This window comes from Phodopus roborovskii, unplaced genomic scaffold (assembly GCF_943737965.1).
Source record: "Phodopus roborovskii unplaced genomic scaffold, PHOROB, whole genome shotgun sequence".
Lineage (NCBI taxonomy): Eukaryota > Metazoa > Chordata > Mammalia > Rodentia > Cricetidae > Phodopus > Phodopus roborovskii.
The window spans coordinates 14,781,357-14,800,670 of NW_026126470.1; the positions used below are offsets into that span (position 1 = coordinate 14,781,357).

General features: G+C 35.5%; 1 protein-coding gene across 16 annotated transcripts in view; it reads right to left on the bottom strand.

Moving 5' to 3' along the window:
- Robo2 (roundabout guidance receptor 2) overlaps positions 1 to 19,314 on the bottom strand; it is a 1,084,901-nt gene that overhangs the window by 428,492 nt on the left and 637,095 nt on the right. For all 16 annotated transcript variants that reach the window (XM_051191750.1, XM_051191748.1, XM_051191757.1 and 13 more), the window contains exon 2: positions 366 to 692. In XM_051191750.1, coding sequence (XP_051047707.1) covers positions 366 to 692 — 327 coding nt within the window. The remainder of the gene's footprint in view (positions 1 to 365; positions 693 to 19,314) is intronic.

Genomic DNA, 19,314 nt, shown 5'->3' on the forward strand with positions numbered 1-19,314 from the left:
TAGGTGCAAAACTGAATATTTGTCTGCCTTTCTAACATATTATACATGAGCTTTTGATTTGCACATAAGCAACATTGATGGTCCATTATGTAACTCATCAATAATTCAAATTTTCAATGAGAGTAGAATCATGTACTGCCTGTTGCTTCAATATAATAGCATAGGCCTTACACTACTTTGGTAGAAATAAAATTGTTGCCGTTCCTATACTGATGGCATTCTAAACATATTTCTTCTGAGAGGCAAAGGTTGTGCATTATTTCATTTGTTTTACTCTGCAGGTTCCATGCATCAGTAAGAAACATTCAAGGCTAATAATGCGAAATGGAATGAGAATACACATAAGGCTCGTGGGGTTTACTTACATGCCACTTCCAGAGATGCGTTCCGACTCACTGCTTCACCAAGATAGTTCCTTGCAACACAAACGTAGCTCCCTTCATCCGGCTTACTTCTGCGCCCATGCACAATTCGTAAAAAGAATAAGGATCCGCTGGGCAGAAGCATCCTGTGTGACCTGGGGTCATCCTTGTCTGTCTCTACCCGCTCGCCGTCCTTGTACCATTCAATGGTGGGAGTTGGCCGGCCCTCTGCCTTACAGTTCAGAGTGGTGGGCTCTCCCTTGGAGACAATGACATCAGAAGGGTGTTCTACAATCCTGGGGGGGAAGTCTTCTTGACGAAGACGAGATCCTACAAAACATGATGCCAAGAAATCAAGCTTAACAGTTTTCTTATCTGCATGTTTCATCTGTTATCATACTCATAGGGTTGAACATTGTCAAGTATTTAATGAAATAACAAGATACATTGTTTTATTTATATTTAACACTTTTGGTTTTCTATACAACTCCAAATCAACCCAACTCTTTCGTACAATGAGTCCATATAATAATAAATCAATGTTAATATTGGTATTCAAACTTAACATGCTGCAGAAAAATGACAAATGACAGTAACAAAAACCTCAAATCCCCTGTGAGGATGGGGGTCAACATGTTGAAATGGGTCCATGGTGAATAGGACTGACTTCTTGTTCTCTCAGTGTGTAGGGTTCAGTGGGACAGCAAGCCAAGTGAACGAGTCCAACACCATGAACAAAGAACAGAGAAACCAGGCAGTGTAGCCATCACATTGTTCAATCAGAACATGATGTGGCTGGTGAAGTTTATAGCTAGTCTGATATTTCATTCTCCATGCACACTAAATTTAAGGTTCTGTAACATGACCATCAAATATACATATTTCCTGTATGACAGATAGAAAACAATAAAGGCAAAATGTCCCTTGAAAGTCAAAATAATAATTAAATAAATAAAAATCTAAACTGGAGAAATGATATTGTAGTTGAAAAGTGGAAGAAATATCTTTTTTATCTTATTATAAATATGGATAGAACTCCAGTATTTCACCATAGCATAAAATTGATAGGCCATGCAGTTATCTCAAAGTTGTATTCCGCCAAGGGTAGATATGTTAGAAGTATAGTCGCCAAGGTGGTAAAATTAAGAAACTGGTGACCAGTACGACATATGACCTGCCTAAGAATAGTTACATGATGGTAGTGATCATCGTTGGGAGAGGTTGTTGCCGTTCTTATAGACTGAGTTAGACTGTGCAAAGGTGAATTGTTTTAACACTGATAGTGTGGCCTCTGAATGCCTCTCACTACCGGTATTGCCTTTTGATCTATATTCACCTATCATTATGCCACTTACTATTCTGTCCTATAGGCAGTCTGCCCTCTCTCAGGGCCATGAGCTGGATCTATGAAAATGAGAGCTAAATCATCTTCATTTATAAAGCACCCAGGTATCTTGCAGTGGCTACAGTAAATATGCTTACTTACACAACAATAATATTCTGGTAATGCAATAAATGTTGAGCCATCAAATGATAAAAAAACAAAACCTAGGCATTTTAACAATCAAACTTATGAATTATGTTCTCTTTTGGATATGTTTGAGGCTTTTGTTTTGTTTTTAAGATTTATTTGATTATTTATCAATGTGGCTGTGCAAACCCCAGAGCTAGAGTTACAGGCAGTTGTGAACCACCCAGCCAGAGTGCTGGAAGCAAACCTTTGTCACCTGATAGAAAAGCAAATGTTTTCAACCAATGTCTAGATTATTTTGACTTTTAAATGATTACTACTTTGGATAACATCCTACTATATTGTAGATGACATCTTCCAGATAAATCAAAATGATATTCTAAAAGCAACAGATATGCAGAGAAAATAATTGTAATGATTTATAGTGGACCATATTAGAGTTTGCTATCATAACTACCCAAACAATCACCTAAATTTGTTTCTGTTTGTTTTAACAAATAGAACTTCATTTGGTCATGAATTTGCCTTTCTGTTTTGGAAGAGAATGTATTTTTAAATGATGCAAGCTACCAGTTTTATTTTATTAAGTGCAGCAAACGATCATACAGCTTATAAGCATGAGGATCCTACTAAAAAAATTTCCAGGGTAAAATTTTAAGATTTATTTAATAAATATGATGTGTTTAGACAGGGAGGCATTACCACAGTAATGCTGGATATATATCATACATACAGTGTCCTTAAAGCAAGTCAGGTGTTACAGAATGTTTCCCACATTTATAATTTTTTACTTTAAATGCAATTATCAGGCCTGCAACAGTTAACTAGAGCAGAAAATAAATTGGGAAAGGCTTCATCATTCAGACAAAGATAGATTAAAAGGAAAATATACAAAAAATAATTAATAAAGCGACAATGTCAATTTTAAGGTGTAACTAGAAGTGAGAAGATTCTATATGAATACCCTTAAATTATGACAGTGCAAAGTTCCAGCCCTATGAGAGAGTCAATAAATAAATTTCAAGTAGCTCCATGAATTATTTGCAATTGTATATGAAAAATAGGTGTTTTGTGAGGGCAAGAGTCTAGTGTAGTGTTACTGATGCAGAGAGGTGTGGGCTTTTAAATTATGAAAGGTGATCAATCTACTTGGTTTAAGCAAATAACTCAGTTAATAGACCGCACAGACCAAAGCCAAGATGACCATGGAACTCAGCATGGATTCCATCCTTTACTGTGTATGGTGGGCTGCTCACACTCAGAGTGCCTCAAAACACTGCAACTTACAGAATTTCAAAACGTGTTATAGCCTCACCTTAAATAAGTATAAAAGACACAACATGCAGATGGGAAATCATAGAAATTTAGACTTAAAAGTCTAAATCTGAATTAGAAACAAAACTATTTCCTGAGATATACACACATCAAATAATAATGGATTCAATTTTCTGATGCCCTGAGCCAAGCATATATTTTATGAATGTGGTGGAAACTGCAGGAGTCAAAAGAGAAGCAGAAAGAAGGATGTGATAGAGAAAAGGGAGGAACCTATGAGGAAAAGTGGGAAGGGAAGGGAAGGGACAGGGGCTGTGAGAGTAAAAGGCATTCACCATCTGCTCCTACATAACACTGACTGGCTGAATAGGCACAACAATATATATTTACTTTTCCACTTGAAATGCCTGTTTATTGGCCTACAAATTCTTTTCTACAGATTTCAAACAAAAAAAAATTACCTGAATTTTGAAGTAGAATTAACAATACACACATAATAGGAAATATGCAAACCTACTTGTTGAAAGGGCAGGGGAACAAAACACAGCAATAGCTATAGAATTCAGAGTGTTCTTGAACGTATTTCAATTAGTAATTGTGAAGTCAAGTTTAATTAAGATGTTTTTATTAAACTCCCTGTAGTTATTATAAAGAAAGAAAATGGGAAAGTTTTAAAGGTGTCTAAAGATGATACCAAATGTTGAAAGTCATTGATGGCTCTATAAAGGAAGTGATTGTAGGAACACAAAGGAAACTCAAGATCTTTCATGTATAATGTGACAGACATAATTAAAACTCAACAGGAGAGCAAGGATGGCTTACACATTGGATGTAGGCTATGTATGTATGTGTGTATGTATATATATATATATATATATATATATATATATATGTGTGTGTGTGTGTGTGTGTGTGTGTGTGTGTGTGTGTGTATGTATATTATATGTTTATTTCAATCAAAGAAGTATTTAAATGTCACTACCCATAATTTAAGTATCAAACATCTACCTTGGTTTTCAAAGGTGATTCGTAAGAATCACCCAGAATATCTTTGAATAAGAAATGGTTCAAATATGTGTATGTCATTCGTGCACTGGGCTCAAACTATCCTCTGTATTTTTGAATTTTGGCATAAGTGCCAACAGATAAAGTTGAGAAATTTTCTTTGTATTTAATTGGGTGTATGTGTGTGGGCATTAACTGCATGTATGTGTACAGATGGGTGCGAGCCAAAAGTACATGTGCTGCATGTTCACGTAAGTTTGCATGTACTTGGAGGGCAGAAGTTATGTAGGATGTATTCCTCCTTGTCTTAGATATGACATCTCTCAAAGAACTTGTGATTTCCAAATTTTTCCAGGCTGCCTGTCTGGCCACTGAACTCCCTTGAGAGTTCTCTGGAAAACTCAGATCCCTGGTTTCTTCAGCGAGCAGGATGACTGTAAGATGCTGTAATGCTAGAGTTCATACCCAGACAAGGTCATGCATTTAGATTCAGCTATACCTAAGCACACTACTTCATAGCAGCAGATGTGTCCTTGACCAATCTTCTGAGATCCAAATCTACATAATGAAAAACTCCCATTTCTCAGAGACTTTCTAATGTTTTCAGAATTTTTACTTCTCTAAATTGAGTGCATGGCTATTCCTTCAAGTATTGTGCAATTGAAGTACAATTCAAAATTCCTGAATACTGTTATATTTTACTTTATTGAGTCAATACCCACTCAGGTGCTTGGAGCACTATGGAACTTTTGTTCTTACAAGTGATGGTAGTCTAAGGACCATCAAGCATCCAGATGTATGGATCTTGATTTCAATTCAAGATTTTCTAAATAAAATGCCCTTTTCTCATTCTTCAGTAGAAAGGCAGTATTTCTTGGAACTTAGCCTTAGTTTGTATTCACAAAACAAATATCTCTGTCAACTATTAGAACCTCAATAGGTCAAGCAATGAGCCCCCAAATGCCCTGAGTTTTTCTCCTAGAAGAACTTCATTACAAATAAGAAAGAGTGGGAAGTGCTTTCCTACAGCAAAATTTCCACAGTATTGTTTCTTTTTAAAAATATATATAATTGCCCATCCTTGTTCATAGTATTGGCCAAAGAAGGTGGTTTCCCATAAATTATTATACTAGTAAAATTAATCCAGGAAGGTGACTACAATTAGGCCAGTGCTTAAGTGAACAGGTGAATATCGTAACATTATTTCCATCCCAGTATAGTGACTACAATAATATGACACGGATTAGTGAAGGCTAGAGTAAAACAAAAAAAGCTGTATTTCATAAATTAAGGATAAAGAATAATACTCAGCTATTATTAATGTTGTTTATGTCATTTGTGTGGTATAAATGAAATATGAACATTTCATTTAAATGTTTGCCCAAAGACTAAAAGAGAGATAGATGAGACAGATGATAGATTACATATAAATAATTTTATGGTAAACACATGGTTGGTAGATGCATAGATTGATTATAGACAGAATAAAAACAAGTCTGTTGTTAGGATAACAAATAGTCAGTATAGCTAATTTTTCCCTCTGTGAACCAGTACAAATATTCTTTCCAAATTCACTCTATACAACACTGAGCAAATCTTTTCTGATAAGTTTTACATTCATGTTTTATTGCTTAATACATTTAGTCCCATCCATCGATAGCTTTATATTCTTCCATCAGAATATACCTAATTCAACATTTTCCTCAGTGACAAATGTGACTTGGTAACACATTGATTAGTGAATTGAAATTATTAATAATAAATTGGAATCCATGAATCACTCCATTGAATCTATCACAACTTTTGTTGTATTTATTTCAAGAATATTCAAGCCCAGTGTGCTTTCCTGATAGGAGCACAAAAAATAGAAAAAGATGACAAGATAATATCCTCCTCTGGAAATTCTGTAATTGACAGGGATACATGTAAATATTTTATTATCTTTGAATGCTACAAAACTCCTTCAAGACAGCACCTAGTTTGCATAAAGAAATGTTTAAGATTTCCTTCACCTCTGGAAGTATATGAAGTGTATTTGATGTTATCTTGTAATATACTGTACTATGAAATTAAGTAAAGGTAGCCTTAATTTAGAAGCTATACCAAAATAGAGACATAAATAATATGTTTAAGCATGGCATTTCAATGTAGAACCCAAAAAACAACTTGTATTATTAAATGAATTCTCTATAATGGAGAACTGAGAATACAACCAAGCCCAAGGGCACTGATATTTCCTCCCTCATATGCGGGAACTCTTGAGTTTCCAGAGTACCTGCCTTCTTAGCTGTTTGAGGAATACAAAACCTCATATTGCCAGGCAACATTTAGTCCTTTATTTTGAGCTGGTGATTTTGACCTATGAGAGCCAGCTGGTGAGTTCCAGGGATCCACCAGCAATGCGACTGCGTACACCTGCTGCTTTGCCCAGCCTTATACATGAGAGTTGAGGATCTGGATTCAGGATGGTAGGCTGTGAGGCAAGCACTTTACCAACAGAGCCATATCTCAAGAAATCTGAGTCATTCTATAAATTATTTTAGCCAATGAAAGCCTGGTAACATATGGCTATATATCTATATAGCAAATATTTTATTCATTATTTTAAAAGCAAAGTGAGTGTAGGTCTTCAGAATTTTCTTCTGTGGTCACAGTAAATGGACAGAAACTAAAATTTATAAAAATTTCTCTAAATTTATCAGTTGCACTTCAGTTCCGACAGTTAATAGAAGTTTCTGGAAATATTAAAACTCAAATACATTCCCTACTTTTGTCTATGCTATCCTATCCTATTAGATACTTTCCTTAGGTTACTTTTTACATCTTATATGAATATTATATATTTTGGCTGCTCATATTCAAGACATTGACCTAGCCTAAGCAGTGGCCTTGGTGACAGGTAAATAGCAGGCTTCACAGCTAAAGCATCACTTGTGGAACTTACAATAGGTAACATTAGGAGATTGAGTGCAGAAGCAGACACATGGGAGTATATACATTACCTATTAAACATTAAAGAGAAATACTTATGTATTGATCTGAAAGTATCCAGATAATTCTAGTGCTGATATTTCTCCAGAGATATTAACTTCCTACATTATAAATTCATTTTCCAACAATTCAGTGAGCAGGCAATGCATACAGCTGGATATCTAGCCACTCCATTTTCAAATCAATTCGCTCCATCTTAATGGTGGAGGATATTCTTTAAAGAGTAATTTGCCACCAAATCAGAGGTTGTTGTGGGTTAGACATACCTGCCTTATAATGAAAAAGGCATGCTTATACCTGCAAAGATACCTTTGAAATCCAGTTTCATATTATCATATTTATAATATTGCATCATGGTTTAAAAATGCATTGGCTTTACAAACTATAAAAGACTGAAACAATCTCAAACAGATTATAGTATATAATAATGTTTCGTTTTCTAAAACTATTGATATCAATTTTATGGCCATGATAAACTCATAATTGATTGGCATCAGGCTAGCTTCCCATTTTTGATTTCCCAAGCAATATATTCTGAAAATTCTGTGTAGGTGACTTTAATTTCAATGACTACAACTACAAAAGACTTGTGTTCATGTTTAAAATCATCATTTCCATCATCACTAACATTTAAACTAATCTGACATATTTTTAAAATATTTAGTTTTTTATAAATTTGCTTAAAATGCTCAAAAATTTTTCTACCTTGCAATGTTTTATCATAAAGCCAAAACAAAATTTGACAATTTTTGTTAAAAAAAAAAGAATACAAAACTCCTTTCCTTATATAATAAATGAGGCTGTCTTAAATGACAGATCTGAAAAGATTATTGTAATTCAGATAGTTCCCTGAAGTAATAATGGCTCAATTATAAGCAAAAAAATAATAACACTAGTTACCACATGTTAAACCTATTAGATTCCTTAGGATCAAGAGAGGGACAAGCATTTAGAAAATGACTGGGAGTGGGAGCAATGGCTCAATATGTGAGATGCTTGCACTGCAAGTGTGAGGACCAGAAGACACGCAAGGCCATACATGCCACCATCACACATCTACAGTCCCAGAAGTCTTAGAGGGAGCTGGGTGGAGGAGACTGGCGATGCCCCAGAAGTTCACAGGCCAGCTAGCCTGGCTTACACAGCAGCATACAAAAGAAATCCTGTCTCAAGCATGGTAGATGGTATGAACCGTCACCAAGACTTGACCTCTCATCACCCATGCATGGTGCCACACATGTGCACAGGCTCACAGAGGAACACACATACTTATAAGAAATTATTTTACACTCACTTAGTTTTAGTCAACATCAAAAACTTGAAAGAGTTGGTCTAACACGAGTCTCAGTGCTTTACTCTATTTTCTTATTAGCATTGAACTTAAGCCAAGGAATGCTTCAGAGGAATGGGTACCTAAAGGTGTGGTACTAATTCATATGGCTTTTTGATAAATGGTAAGTCTATCAACATCAGTGAATAATGTTTCTCTCCTTAAGTATGACAACTCAACTGAAAACGGTTCTTCTACACATACTTAAGAGAAGTATGGAATTCCAAGTTTCTTACTCAATCCAAACCTTGGTTTGCTTGTTTTAATACACAGCACTGTAAAACAGATAACATTGTTTTATCTGATATTTCTTCATGTGTTGAATGCCCTGTAATCAGCCGGTAAATACTTTCTACTACTGCAGTGTACCTTGGTTTCATTGGTGTAATCTCTATCATTATACTCAGAGTAATCTCTTACTATGTGAAGACAACCAACTCTCATTTCATAAGATATTGTTCTCTCGATATCATAACAGGCCATTTAAGGTGTAGCTTGAGTGTATCTGTGCTCTTAATTTCTGCTGCTATCGATTGATGCTCAGTGAACTAAACATCATTCTGAGTAACAAACTTCTTGGTGTCTCAGAAAGGGCCAAGGCTTTCAAGCTCAGCAGGTTGACCAACATATACCATGTGCTGAATACAGTGTCATGTTTGCCATCAATATAGTGCAAAATGGATTAATAAGTTAAGAATGTTCATTTCATTCTTGGAGGTCAGACAATTAGAAATTTGATTTTAAACATGTATTAACTATCAATTGCAGGTCACAATGTACTATATGTACAGGAATTTCATAGCAATTATTATCGAGAAATGACAAAGAACTTATTTGCAAGTTGTGCACATCTTCTTGTGAACAAATATTAACATTTTGCATTTTTCTAAACTATTTTATCAAGAACATAGGACACAAGGGACATGAATGAAAATTTCATGTAAAATCTGTGAAACAATTGGAGAGTTAATCCTTAAGCACTGCCTATTTCTTGGTAGATTTTCATTAGAAGTTTAGTAAAAATTAGGCATCATCAAGCCATATTTTCTAAATGCTCACTGGCATGATTTAAATAGCAAAAAAAAAAAAAAAAAGTGAGTAACATTCTAATCCTATCTCAATTTAGTCCTTACCCGCAGTTTCAATGAATGGACAAAATGAAATCATTTAATGTGCCCATTAAAACATACTTTTCCTTGAAATGTCTAAATTATAGTTGTATGATACTCTGTACTTCAAAATACAGCTACACTTTGTGTCATGAATGACCCATCTCAGGGACCAACATACTGATTTCAATGGGTGCAGTGCTCTTGAGAATGGGAGGAGAGGCCGTGCTAAATTCAGTTTTTCTTTATATTGTCTAAGGGCAGGATCAATTAAGTGCTGAAGCCTGTACCTTGGAAGGAAAGGAGCCTTGTAAAGGGAACTAACTGAACACAGCTTGTATTATCATATTGTCTTTCCTTATCAGGCTCAGAGTGAATGGGTTTCACAGCTGACCAACTCAAATGGAGGCGACAGCATCATATTTCTACAGCATAAAACCCAAGTTCACAGTATTTCACACAGAAGAAAATGGAAAATGTTCACTACACTAAGAGCACTCTATTTTTTAATACAAAGTAGATATGCTAATCCAAAGTAGGTATGCTAACACAGCTTCAGAGATTTTCAAATGTTCATGATCCTACAGAAATAATTGGAGTTCAAAATTCCCTTGGTTTTGTTTCATTGAATACAGTCAAATAATAAGTATATATAATTTACGCCATTTTCTTTCAGGAAAAAATGAGTTTGCACAGCTTTATTTGGAAAAGCACTGCAATTCTGAAAACCCTACCAATAGTAAGGTGATGTGAATGGCTGGTTGAGCTTAGAATACAAACTGGAGTTATGATAGGAGATAAGGAATCTGAGTTACCTTAATGGTCAGGGCACATTTCATCTAGGGATCTACTTTCGTCTTAGCTTTTACTATTAATGATAACTCTTGGAGGCTTTTAACGTGATCGCGTTAACAGAACTTTAAATTTCCTTCCAAGGCATGTCTTCTGTTTCAGAAGAAAATGACTAACAGATAACATCACTGCTGCAACAAAAACCTTGAGTGTTGTTTTCAGTGAACAGATTCGGTGTGAAGGAAAAAAAGGGGGGGTACTTATTTTTCTACTGAATGGAGAAAAGCATCAAGAAAGGGTACTGTAAAGGTCTTCAAATGATCTTTTTTTTTTTTCTCTGCATGAATTGCGTGTTATGAAACTCTGAGAGACCAAATTCTTTGGATCTCAAAAATATCTGTAATTTTTAGGAAACTTGGGTGGTGGGAGTTGGGGGCTAGTGGTATATTCCACTCAGTCTGTGTACTTGGAAGCTTCATCAAATGAGGGAGCAGGTGAAATCAGTTTAGGTTTGCACAGGTTCTTAACACGTGACATGGAATTAAGATCATTCATACAATTAAAATGTGACACTTCAATGTTACAAAGCAAGAGGGATATTTAAAAAAAAATTGTTCTTGATTACGCTGGAAGGAGAAAGAAGGCTGGCAGGAAGGCAGTGTTGTGAAAAGCAAGGGAGAGGCATCTTACGGTAGGGCTTGGAGAGGAGGGTGTTGCCTTCATAGTCTGATATTTGGTCCTTCAGCCTCTGACCAGTGGGATTTAATAGAAGAGCAGCAGCAAGTGAAGAAATGTGAAGTTAATGAAATTTCGAGGTAGAATGATCATCCTTTAATAAGTTATGTGGTTCCTTTACAGAGACAACCCTGGTGTGTGTGTGTGGTGTGTGTGTTTTGCCATAAAGATGGGCACATGATATTATTTTCTCATAATTTTCTAATGTAAGTGGAACAAAAAGGCAAATCTTCCCAGGCTTTGGGTCGTGTGTAAAGTATTGGACTTAGCTTATAGCGACTGTCGTAATTTTGGGCTTAGTTAATGGATCCCCTGGTAAGTATGACTTAATCCACTCCTCAGTACTTCCTTCTCACGGAGCTCATGCTGTCTCATTGTGTAAGTTATTTACTATTTCTATGACAGCAGTCTCAGATCTCTAGGATCTTCAGCTAAGGGAAGCAGTTGGCTTTTCTTAGGCACTCACCTGCAGGCTTAGTGATCATTTCAGATTCTACTCTCAAATGAATAGCCTAACTCATCTCCTTGTCTCAGTTCTCGTCCTCCTCTCCTTCCTGACATGTCTCCAGCTTTCTACACGTTCCTAAGCATACAGCACGCCAGTGGTCAGGTTGAACTCTTCAAGGACTTCCGTACCTACTTCAGCATAGACCCCTATAAACTCCTCCTTTTTCTCCAGATGCCCCTCATGCTTGCTGTCATCATCTCTACTAGAGCTGGGCTCCACAATAACACAACCAAAGTATCCAGTCTGTCTGATTTAAATGTCTTCTTTCCTCTCACTTTTTGTCTAAATTCTACAAAAATATATAAGAATTTCAGAATATCTAAGTGAATGTTCTCTTCCAGTAAAGAAGTTTGTTAGTAAAATCTCAAACTTTATTAAACTTCCTTGACTTCTTTCATCTCCCTGTTGAGTAGAAATCCATTTATCTGGCCAGCTGACTTACAAATTGGACTTTTCTAAATCCAGTTTACACAGTCAGGATTAAGCAAATTGCTCTATGAATCTTAACCATGAAGTGCAAAACTCTGAACCTCAATGCCAAGGCTCAACATTTATTTGGACAACATTTATTCATGTTACCACAAAGCCTTTTGTCTAAGGTGCCAAAACATCCTTTACTTCATGAACACTTGGCCATGTCACTCATTTTCTGAGTTTAAAAATTCATTGGCAACAAGAGCTAACAACTGAAATGCAGAATCCTATATTTCATTGAGGTAACTTGACCCTGAGATATTTATCTAAATGGCCCATGTTGACATAGGCCCATGAGTCAGCTGCACAAGATACAAGGCATGAAATAACAAGGCAAGCAATAGGTTAACCCAGATGATTATTTTTCCACTTGGAGTACAATTGCCTTTAAATATATACAAAAAATATTATCTGCTAACCAGGGGCCTGAATTAACCTCTGCACAGTACTCCTGAGATCATTAGTAGAAACAAAGACAGTTACATCAATGCAGTTAACATATGCTCATCAGCCTTGCTATTTGTGTGTCCAGCATATGGAATTTGAGCTCTGATGCACAAAAACACAGAAACAAATTTCAGAGGGAAAATATATCAATTATCTAAAGTCTATCAACAATCAGTAAAGGAGGAGGCTGTATCTCTGTTGTCATTAGTTTACAACCAAGCGATTACTTTAATTATCCTCATCGGGTCTCAGAAAGGTATTAAACACCCAATGATCAGTCACAGAAACAAAGGCATGAATAAGAACACATGTATAACTCCTCCAGGCTCAATGAGTTCCACCTTGATGTACTGACGGCTCTTAATGAACGACCACTACCAATTACACAAACAACAATTAGACTAAGCGCTGGAGTGTCAAAACAAGAGCGAGGGGCTGACCCCTGAAGTCTAAATTATTTTTAGCTGCTATTTAATTCCTCACACAATAGCAAGAGATGGACTTTCATGATTTTTCTCATCACCCAGAGTCATTCTGTTTTATAGCTGTGTATTTGGAGGCTAAAGTGTCAGATTATTCCCTTATTCTTTTCTCAATTTTGTGGATTGTGGATTGATACTCTCCTTCATTGTGATCTACTAAAATCAATGAGTACAGATTGGAAATATCAACCTATTAAAGCTTTTAAATGCAGGGCCACAGAAGAGAGTGTGTATACATTCAGTGGCATACGTACAGAACGTACAGTCAGGCCTGGCTGTTAGATAACACATCATCTTTGCAGTAGTAGAAGAAGAAGGGATTTTGAAAAGATTAGATTCTGTAGCTAAGAAAGTGAATTATTACAAAGATACATCCAAGTAAGAGAGCCTGGGAAGTATTAGGTAGAGGCACAGTCGGCTTGTGTCTGGAATAAGTATGAATACATAAATATTTCTGCAGTAGGCACATTGTTGAAAATACCCATGACCCATAGAATATTCTCTAATAAACCCCAAATTTTACAACACTTAATATGCTTTCATACAAGCCATTGTCTCCCCTCACTTAGCAAAAATAGAAACTCTCCCTGCTTGCACTGGCAAGCAGCCCATGCCTGTCTGTACAATGATTATTTCTGAATGACTTGGCACCACCTTTAATGCTGTGCTACTCTCATAACAGGATTCTACATTCCATTTTTGTCCATCTCACTGTGAGTTGTATTTCCCTGATTCTTTTTACAACCCACTGACATTTTTCTATGGCTCTCCCCAAGCTGCCTCAGAGGTGAGATCACATCGAGTCTCCACTTCCTTGGGTCCCTTGAATGGGATCCAAGACAGAACTGCCTTCCTGGTGGCAAGTTTCACTGTTATAGCAAAGTTGTAATAATCTTGAATTGTAATGGATCTTATTCTCAATACTGCATGAACATTTAAAAATGATGCTTCATTTACTTCCAATTTAGTGAATACTTCTCTTTTACATTTAGAGCTAAACACTATACAGGATAGTTCCAATAACCTGAAATTTTTCATAGACCAGTACAGCTAGTAACGAGACATAAAACCCATACAATCATTCAGAGTCATAGAAACAAAATTTCACTTATTCCTCTCAAGGAGGAATCTGCCACTCTATATTAATGTCAAATATATCCTATTAGACAAAACATATGATGTCAGTGAATATCTTATAAAAATCAAGATATATAATACACATATGTAATTAAAAAATTAGACTTTGCACACTGTTTTATGCATTAACACAAGACTCCCACTAGCTATGTGTTTATAAAGAGAAAGACACAAACAAATATTTTGAAACTTGCTGCCCTGGTGGTAGAGGTAGTTGCATGCATGAGGCAGAGTACCCAGGTCTATCCTCACAGTCAACTGTAACTAGCTAAGCTAAAAAGAGATTTCTAATTCTTGGCAGAATAACAAATTCTCAGGCAGATAGGGGATGGGGTGAGATTTTTTTTCTCCTGTAAGTAACTTAATGAATGAAGTACTAATTAACATTATGGCATTGATAAATGGAGAGAGAGATTAGGGATGTACTCGATATTCAGACCTTCGCAGATGGACTGTCAAAGCCACATTAATTCCTATCTCATTGGAGCATCTGCTTCTCCCATAATCCACTGGCCCTTGGTACGAACAACACAAACTGTTGTGACTCAATTCGATTTATATCAATCTAATTTCTTTTAATCCAATTTGTATTCCAATCAACTACCTTCTAATCACTTAAATCTTCAGCCTCCATCTGGTAAATTTTCCCCCAAAATTAACAGAGCAGATGCCTCCGCGATTGTCTTCCCCAGTCAAGCTAATCAGACCCTTGCAGTGGCCTATAGAGTCCCCTGAATAGGTACGTGCCTTACAGTGGTGCCCTTCTAGTTACAAACACCATGAGGTAGGAAGACCATTTTATCTAACATTAATTGGTTCATTTGCATAATACTGCTTGTGAAGAAATACAGGACACAAAAGCCAAAGGAAGAAAACTACCATGAGAGCAAAACCTGCTCACTTGTCAACCAAGCTTTAGAGTTCAACCTGTCTTCTGTTTAGGTTAACAAAGAAGGGACGAGGATATTGTTTATTACCTATAGGGCCCCAGTTCTCTTCTGTACTTGACTAGACTACAGGAAGTTTTTCCTGATAGACAAAAATTCATGTGGAGACTCAACATTGATAACCCAACATTTCTTTTAAAAATGTTTTTTTTTTTGTTTTTTGTTTTTTGTTTTTTTGATTTAGGACTATGCACTAATTTATTCTGTAAAGCATATGGGATATGAAAAAAAAAAAAAAAAAAAAAAAACAGCCCCGGGCTAGCACTGACATTTACAACCAGAGAACTTCCAGAGTGAACTGTAATTAAGGTCACAGATTAAATACGCCCCTGCAGACCCAGCAGCCCTACCTGTGGAATACACATGATTGTGCCAAGGACGTATTTGGCAAACAAATAAATAAAGATCTCAGTAAACTGCACCTCATAGAAGTCTGAATTTAGTTTCTTACCTTATACTCACATTTGCTATGTGTTTTGTTATTTTTAAACACTTGTCATTGTTTTTATAAATTTCAAGTAAGGAAACAAAGTATCCAATATGGGCACATGAGGAATTGGCCTCAAAACACTTTTGCTGTTAGACAAAACATATTAAGATCAGCTAATAAAGAGTAAAATCAGAATATCATCTTCTTGAAGTGAATTCTGCTTATTAAGGCAGTCTTGCTAACATTTTGAAACAAGCAATAGTGTCAAAAGCCCTTCATCAAGCTCAACAAACTATCAATGGATGAATTAAGCCACCAAATATTTAGTCAATCTAGTCTTATAATTCTGATTAAAGTCAGATCACAAAATGGCTTATGGGAAGCTACAACACTGGGTGTCTTAAGAAACTGCCATAATTGAGTTGGAGACATAAGAGAATCCAATGAATCTGGTCTGGTGGAACTCTGTGGTTAATATATATCTCAGTCTCAAGACACTGATGGACACACAACTCTCAAGGAATCAATCTACCACTTCTGAGCTCATCTCATCTAGATTCAATTGTGAGATGTAAGCTTAAGGGTTAACTGTGTAGCATTTACTCACTCTGTTGGTATCTCACTATGACATTGTGAGACTACTATATCTTATCCCATGTTATGACAAGAAAATGACCTAATAGGTATAGTATGTTCAAGTGACTGTCTGGGACAAAATGTTCCAGAAAATCAAAGAGTCAGCTAAAAGATGAAAGCTAATATTTGACCTATTGCATCCTCACATGTGTCTGGAGATATATTTACTGTACCATAGCTAAAGAGCAGTTTCAGGTTTCTCAATGAAACTGACAGTTTTTAGTGACAGTGATGTTGCAAGTTTATTGGTTTTAGGTACTAGAATGAAGTCCATCTGTGAATGGGATGAAAAGATGGTTCATAAGTTACTCTTCATGAAAAAGAAAATGTTCTCCCTTGGAATTAACATGAAAAACACGATACCTAGTAAACATGGCTGGCCGTTCTATCATGCTAATATTGCTGTTGATAGAAATTACAATCCTAATGTATAAGAGAACACACATTCACTTATACATATGGGCAAAAGCAAGGTGGAATTTCCTCCTTTAATTTATAGCTCATTTTAATACATTTAAACTTATTTAATATAATCTGATTTCGAGCTAGGAAATTATAAGTGATATGATAGAAATTCAAAAAACAAGACCTTTTTGCAGTAGAAAAGTAAACGTAATATTTTTAAGTCTTTTCTCTAAATCTTGATCAAGAAAGAATGGCAACACACCATATATTTCTAATGGAGATTTATAAGACTAGCTTGTTATCCGCCCTTTCTTTGGGTACAGTAAGCTGTTTTTAAATATTATTTCTCCAAATGACTGTGTTTACTCATTGATTCATCATTTATTTATCTGCAGGTAATGTTCCAGTGATTAATACATGTTACAAAAAGGGGAGAAAAAAATAAAACATTAAAAGTTCTGCTTTCTCTAGAGACAGGTTCTCTAAAACTGAGAAATACAAAACCATGAATTCACCCAGGACATGTTTATTTGTTTTAATTGAACTAGCTATATTAGTTCTTTCCCCACCATAAAGGAAACATCTGTCAGAAAACCAGCTGAACCAATAAACACCCTAATGTGCTAGAAAAGACTCTGCCTTGATTCGTTCAAAATATAATAGATGAGCACAAAGAGCCATCTAAGGAATGCAGCTAATCATGTTAGTAGGTGTTTGTAAAGAAGCAAGACACATAAAAAAAAAATTCATCCATTCTTAACTACTTCCACTGTGTCCTGGAGCCTGGCACAGGTGGCAGGAGCCATATCTTAAAACTAAACCCCAAAGCAAAGAAAGATGAGAGCATGTAAGGTCAGTTGTCACTGTGAGGCTTCAATTACACACAGAGAGACAAGAAAGGACTTTCATCTCACCTACTAACATTTATGAATACAACCTGAACACACTTGAATATTTATGCAATCACAAATTAAATTTGCATGTATAATTCATAAATGAGCACATTACTAGTGATAAAAATGAAATATGATCTGTTAAACGAGAATGCTCATTTGTACTTAAATGATCTAAATTTGTTATGTAAATGGTGTGTATCTTTATGTGTGTATTAAGCATTTTTTTGATAAAATGGTTATGAAAACATCAAGTTTTGAGAAGTTAAAATATATGATCTAGTTAATAAACCTTATGTATCCCATATATAGGTATGTATGTATGAATGAATATATGTATGTATGTATATATGTGTGTATGTATGTATGTTCAGGCCTTCCTGATTAGGGATGATACTTTGTGGTGGTTGTATGTTGTTTCACATGGAAGAAGAGAGAATTGTATCATTGCCATCTGGAGACATATCTGGTCACCTTCAATATGAAGGTCCAGTTGTAACTTCCCCAGAAAGTAGCAGCAAACCAGAAAACTTAATAATGCACTGGGGAGGAAATCACTTAATATTCATGTTGACAGAAAGGAGCAAAGATGGACTCAGGGAGGACTTGAAACAGCAAAAGTGTTTGCTCCAGGAAAGAACAGTTCAGAGAAACCCATTTGATGAAACGCTAAGGCTTACTGCAAATTGGCAATGGGTGACAAATGAGAGACCTTCCTTTCTTTAACTTCAAATTAATCATATAGCCCGTTGATCTTTGTTTTCTGTATTGTGCTGCTTGCAACCTTGCTCTTGCTCTTTTGTATGGAAAGATAATCTTGTCACTGAATTTTAAACAATCATAAAGACCATTTCCTCTCATACATGCTTCACCCGACAGTGATTTCAAAAGGAATGTGCTCTTTTTCACGGAGTGAAAAATGTGTTCTGATCATTCTGCTCATTTCTTATGAGGAACCATACCTTAGAAAAATAACAGCCAGTGGCTACTTGGTATTCAGAGCACTGAGATAAAAACATCCAACCTGTTTAATACTATTTTTAATGGTGGTGATTAAATGTAATTATATTCTTTTCCCTTGTGCAATTTATTAGCCTTGTTTGGATTAAATACTTGTCTGTTATAATTTTTAAAGGGCAATTGTTTTCATATTTATTATTTCCCTCAATACCTACCTACAATTCTCTCAGAAACAGCAATGTAATCATAAACATAAGAAAGGCTTAGCATTCATTTCCTATTCATTTCTTAAAAATGATTTCCTCTTAACTTTTGCTAACCATGCTATTCAACAGAACGAAGATAGTCTGACAATTTCATGAAAACAAAATGACCTTCCTTTTGGTATATTTATAGTATGTAAATATAAATGCAACACTGGGTTGAATTAAAAACAGAATAATTTGTGGGGAAATACTCAAAGTCTATAAATTTTCAGGATGATTAAAATTTGTAATTATAGTAAAAGAAAAAAAGGAGTACTCAATTCAAAAATTTAAGTATAAAACATCTAAGCACATAGTTTAAAATTGTGCAAAATATGATAAAGTGTGAAACAGGAAGAAGTATCTGGATTATCTGCCAAGGCATTAAGTGATTCACAGAGTCCTTGATGATAAATGGAGTTATTCAAGGTTAAGAACTAGAAAAGAACATCACTGATAGAATATACAAACAGACTTCAAATCTTTGTATGCTCCTGCATATGTTCTATATTAGTATAACTAGAGTTCAGCATTAGGAAGAGTCACAGAAAATGCTTTAAAAGTTAAAATGAAGATTATGTGGCAGTTTAAAATGGCATGTGAGCATTTACAATCGCACTGGAAGTGCAATACAAAGCAAAGCAGCAAGTTGCTTTATCCACATTTTCAAAAACTACTTG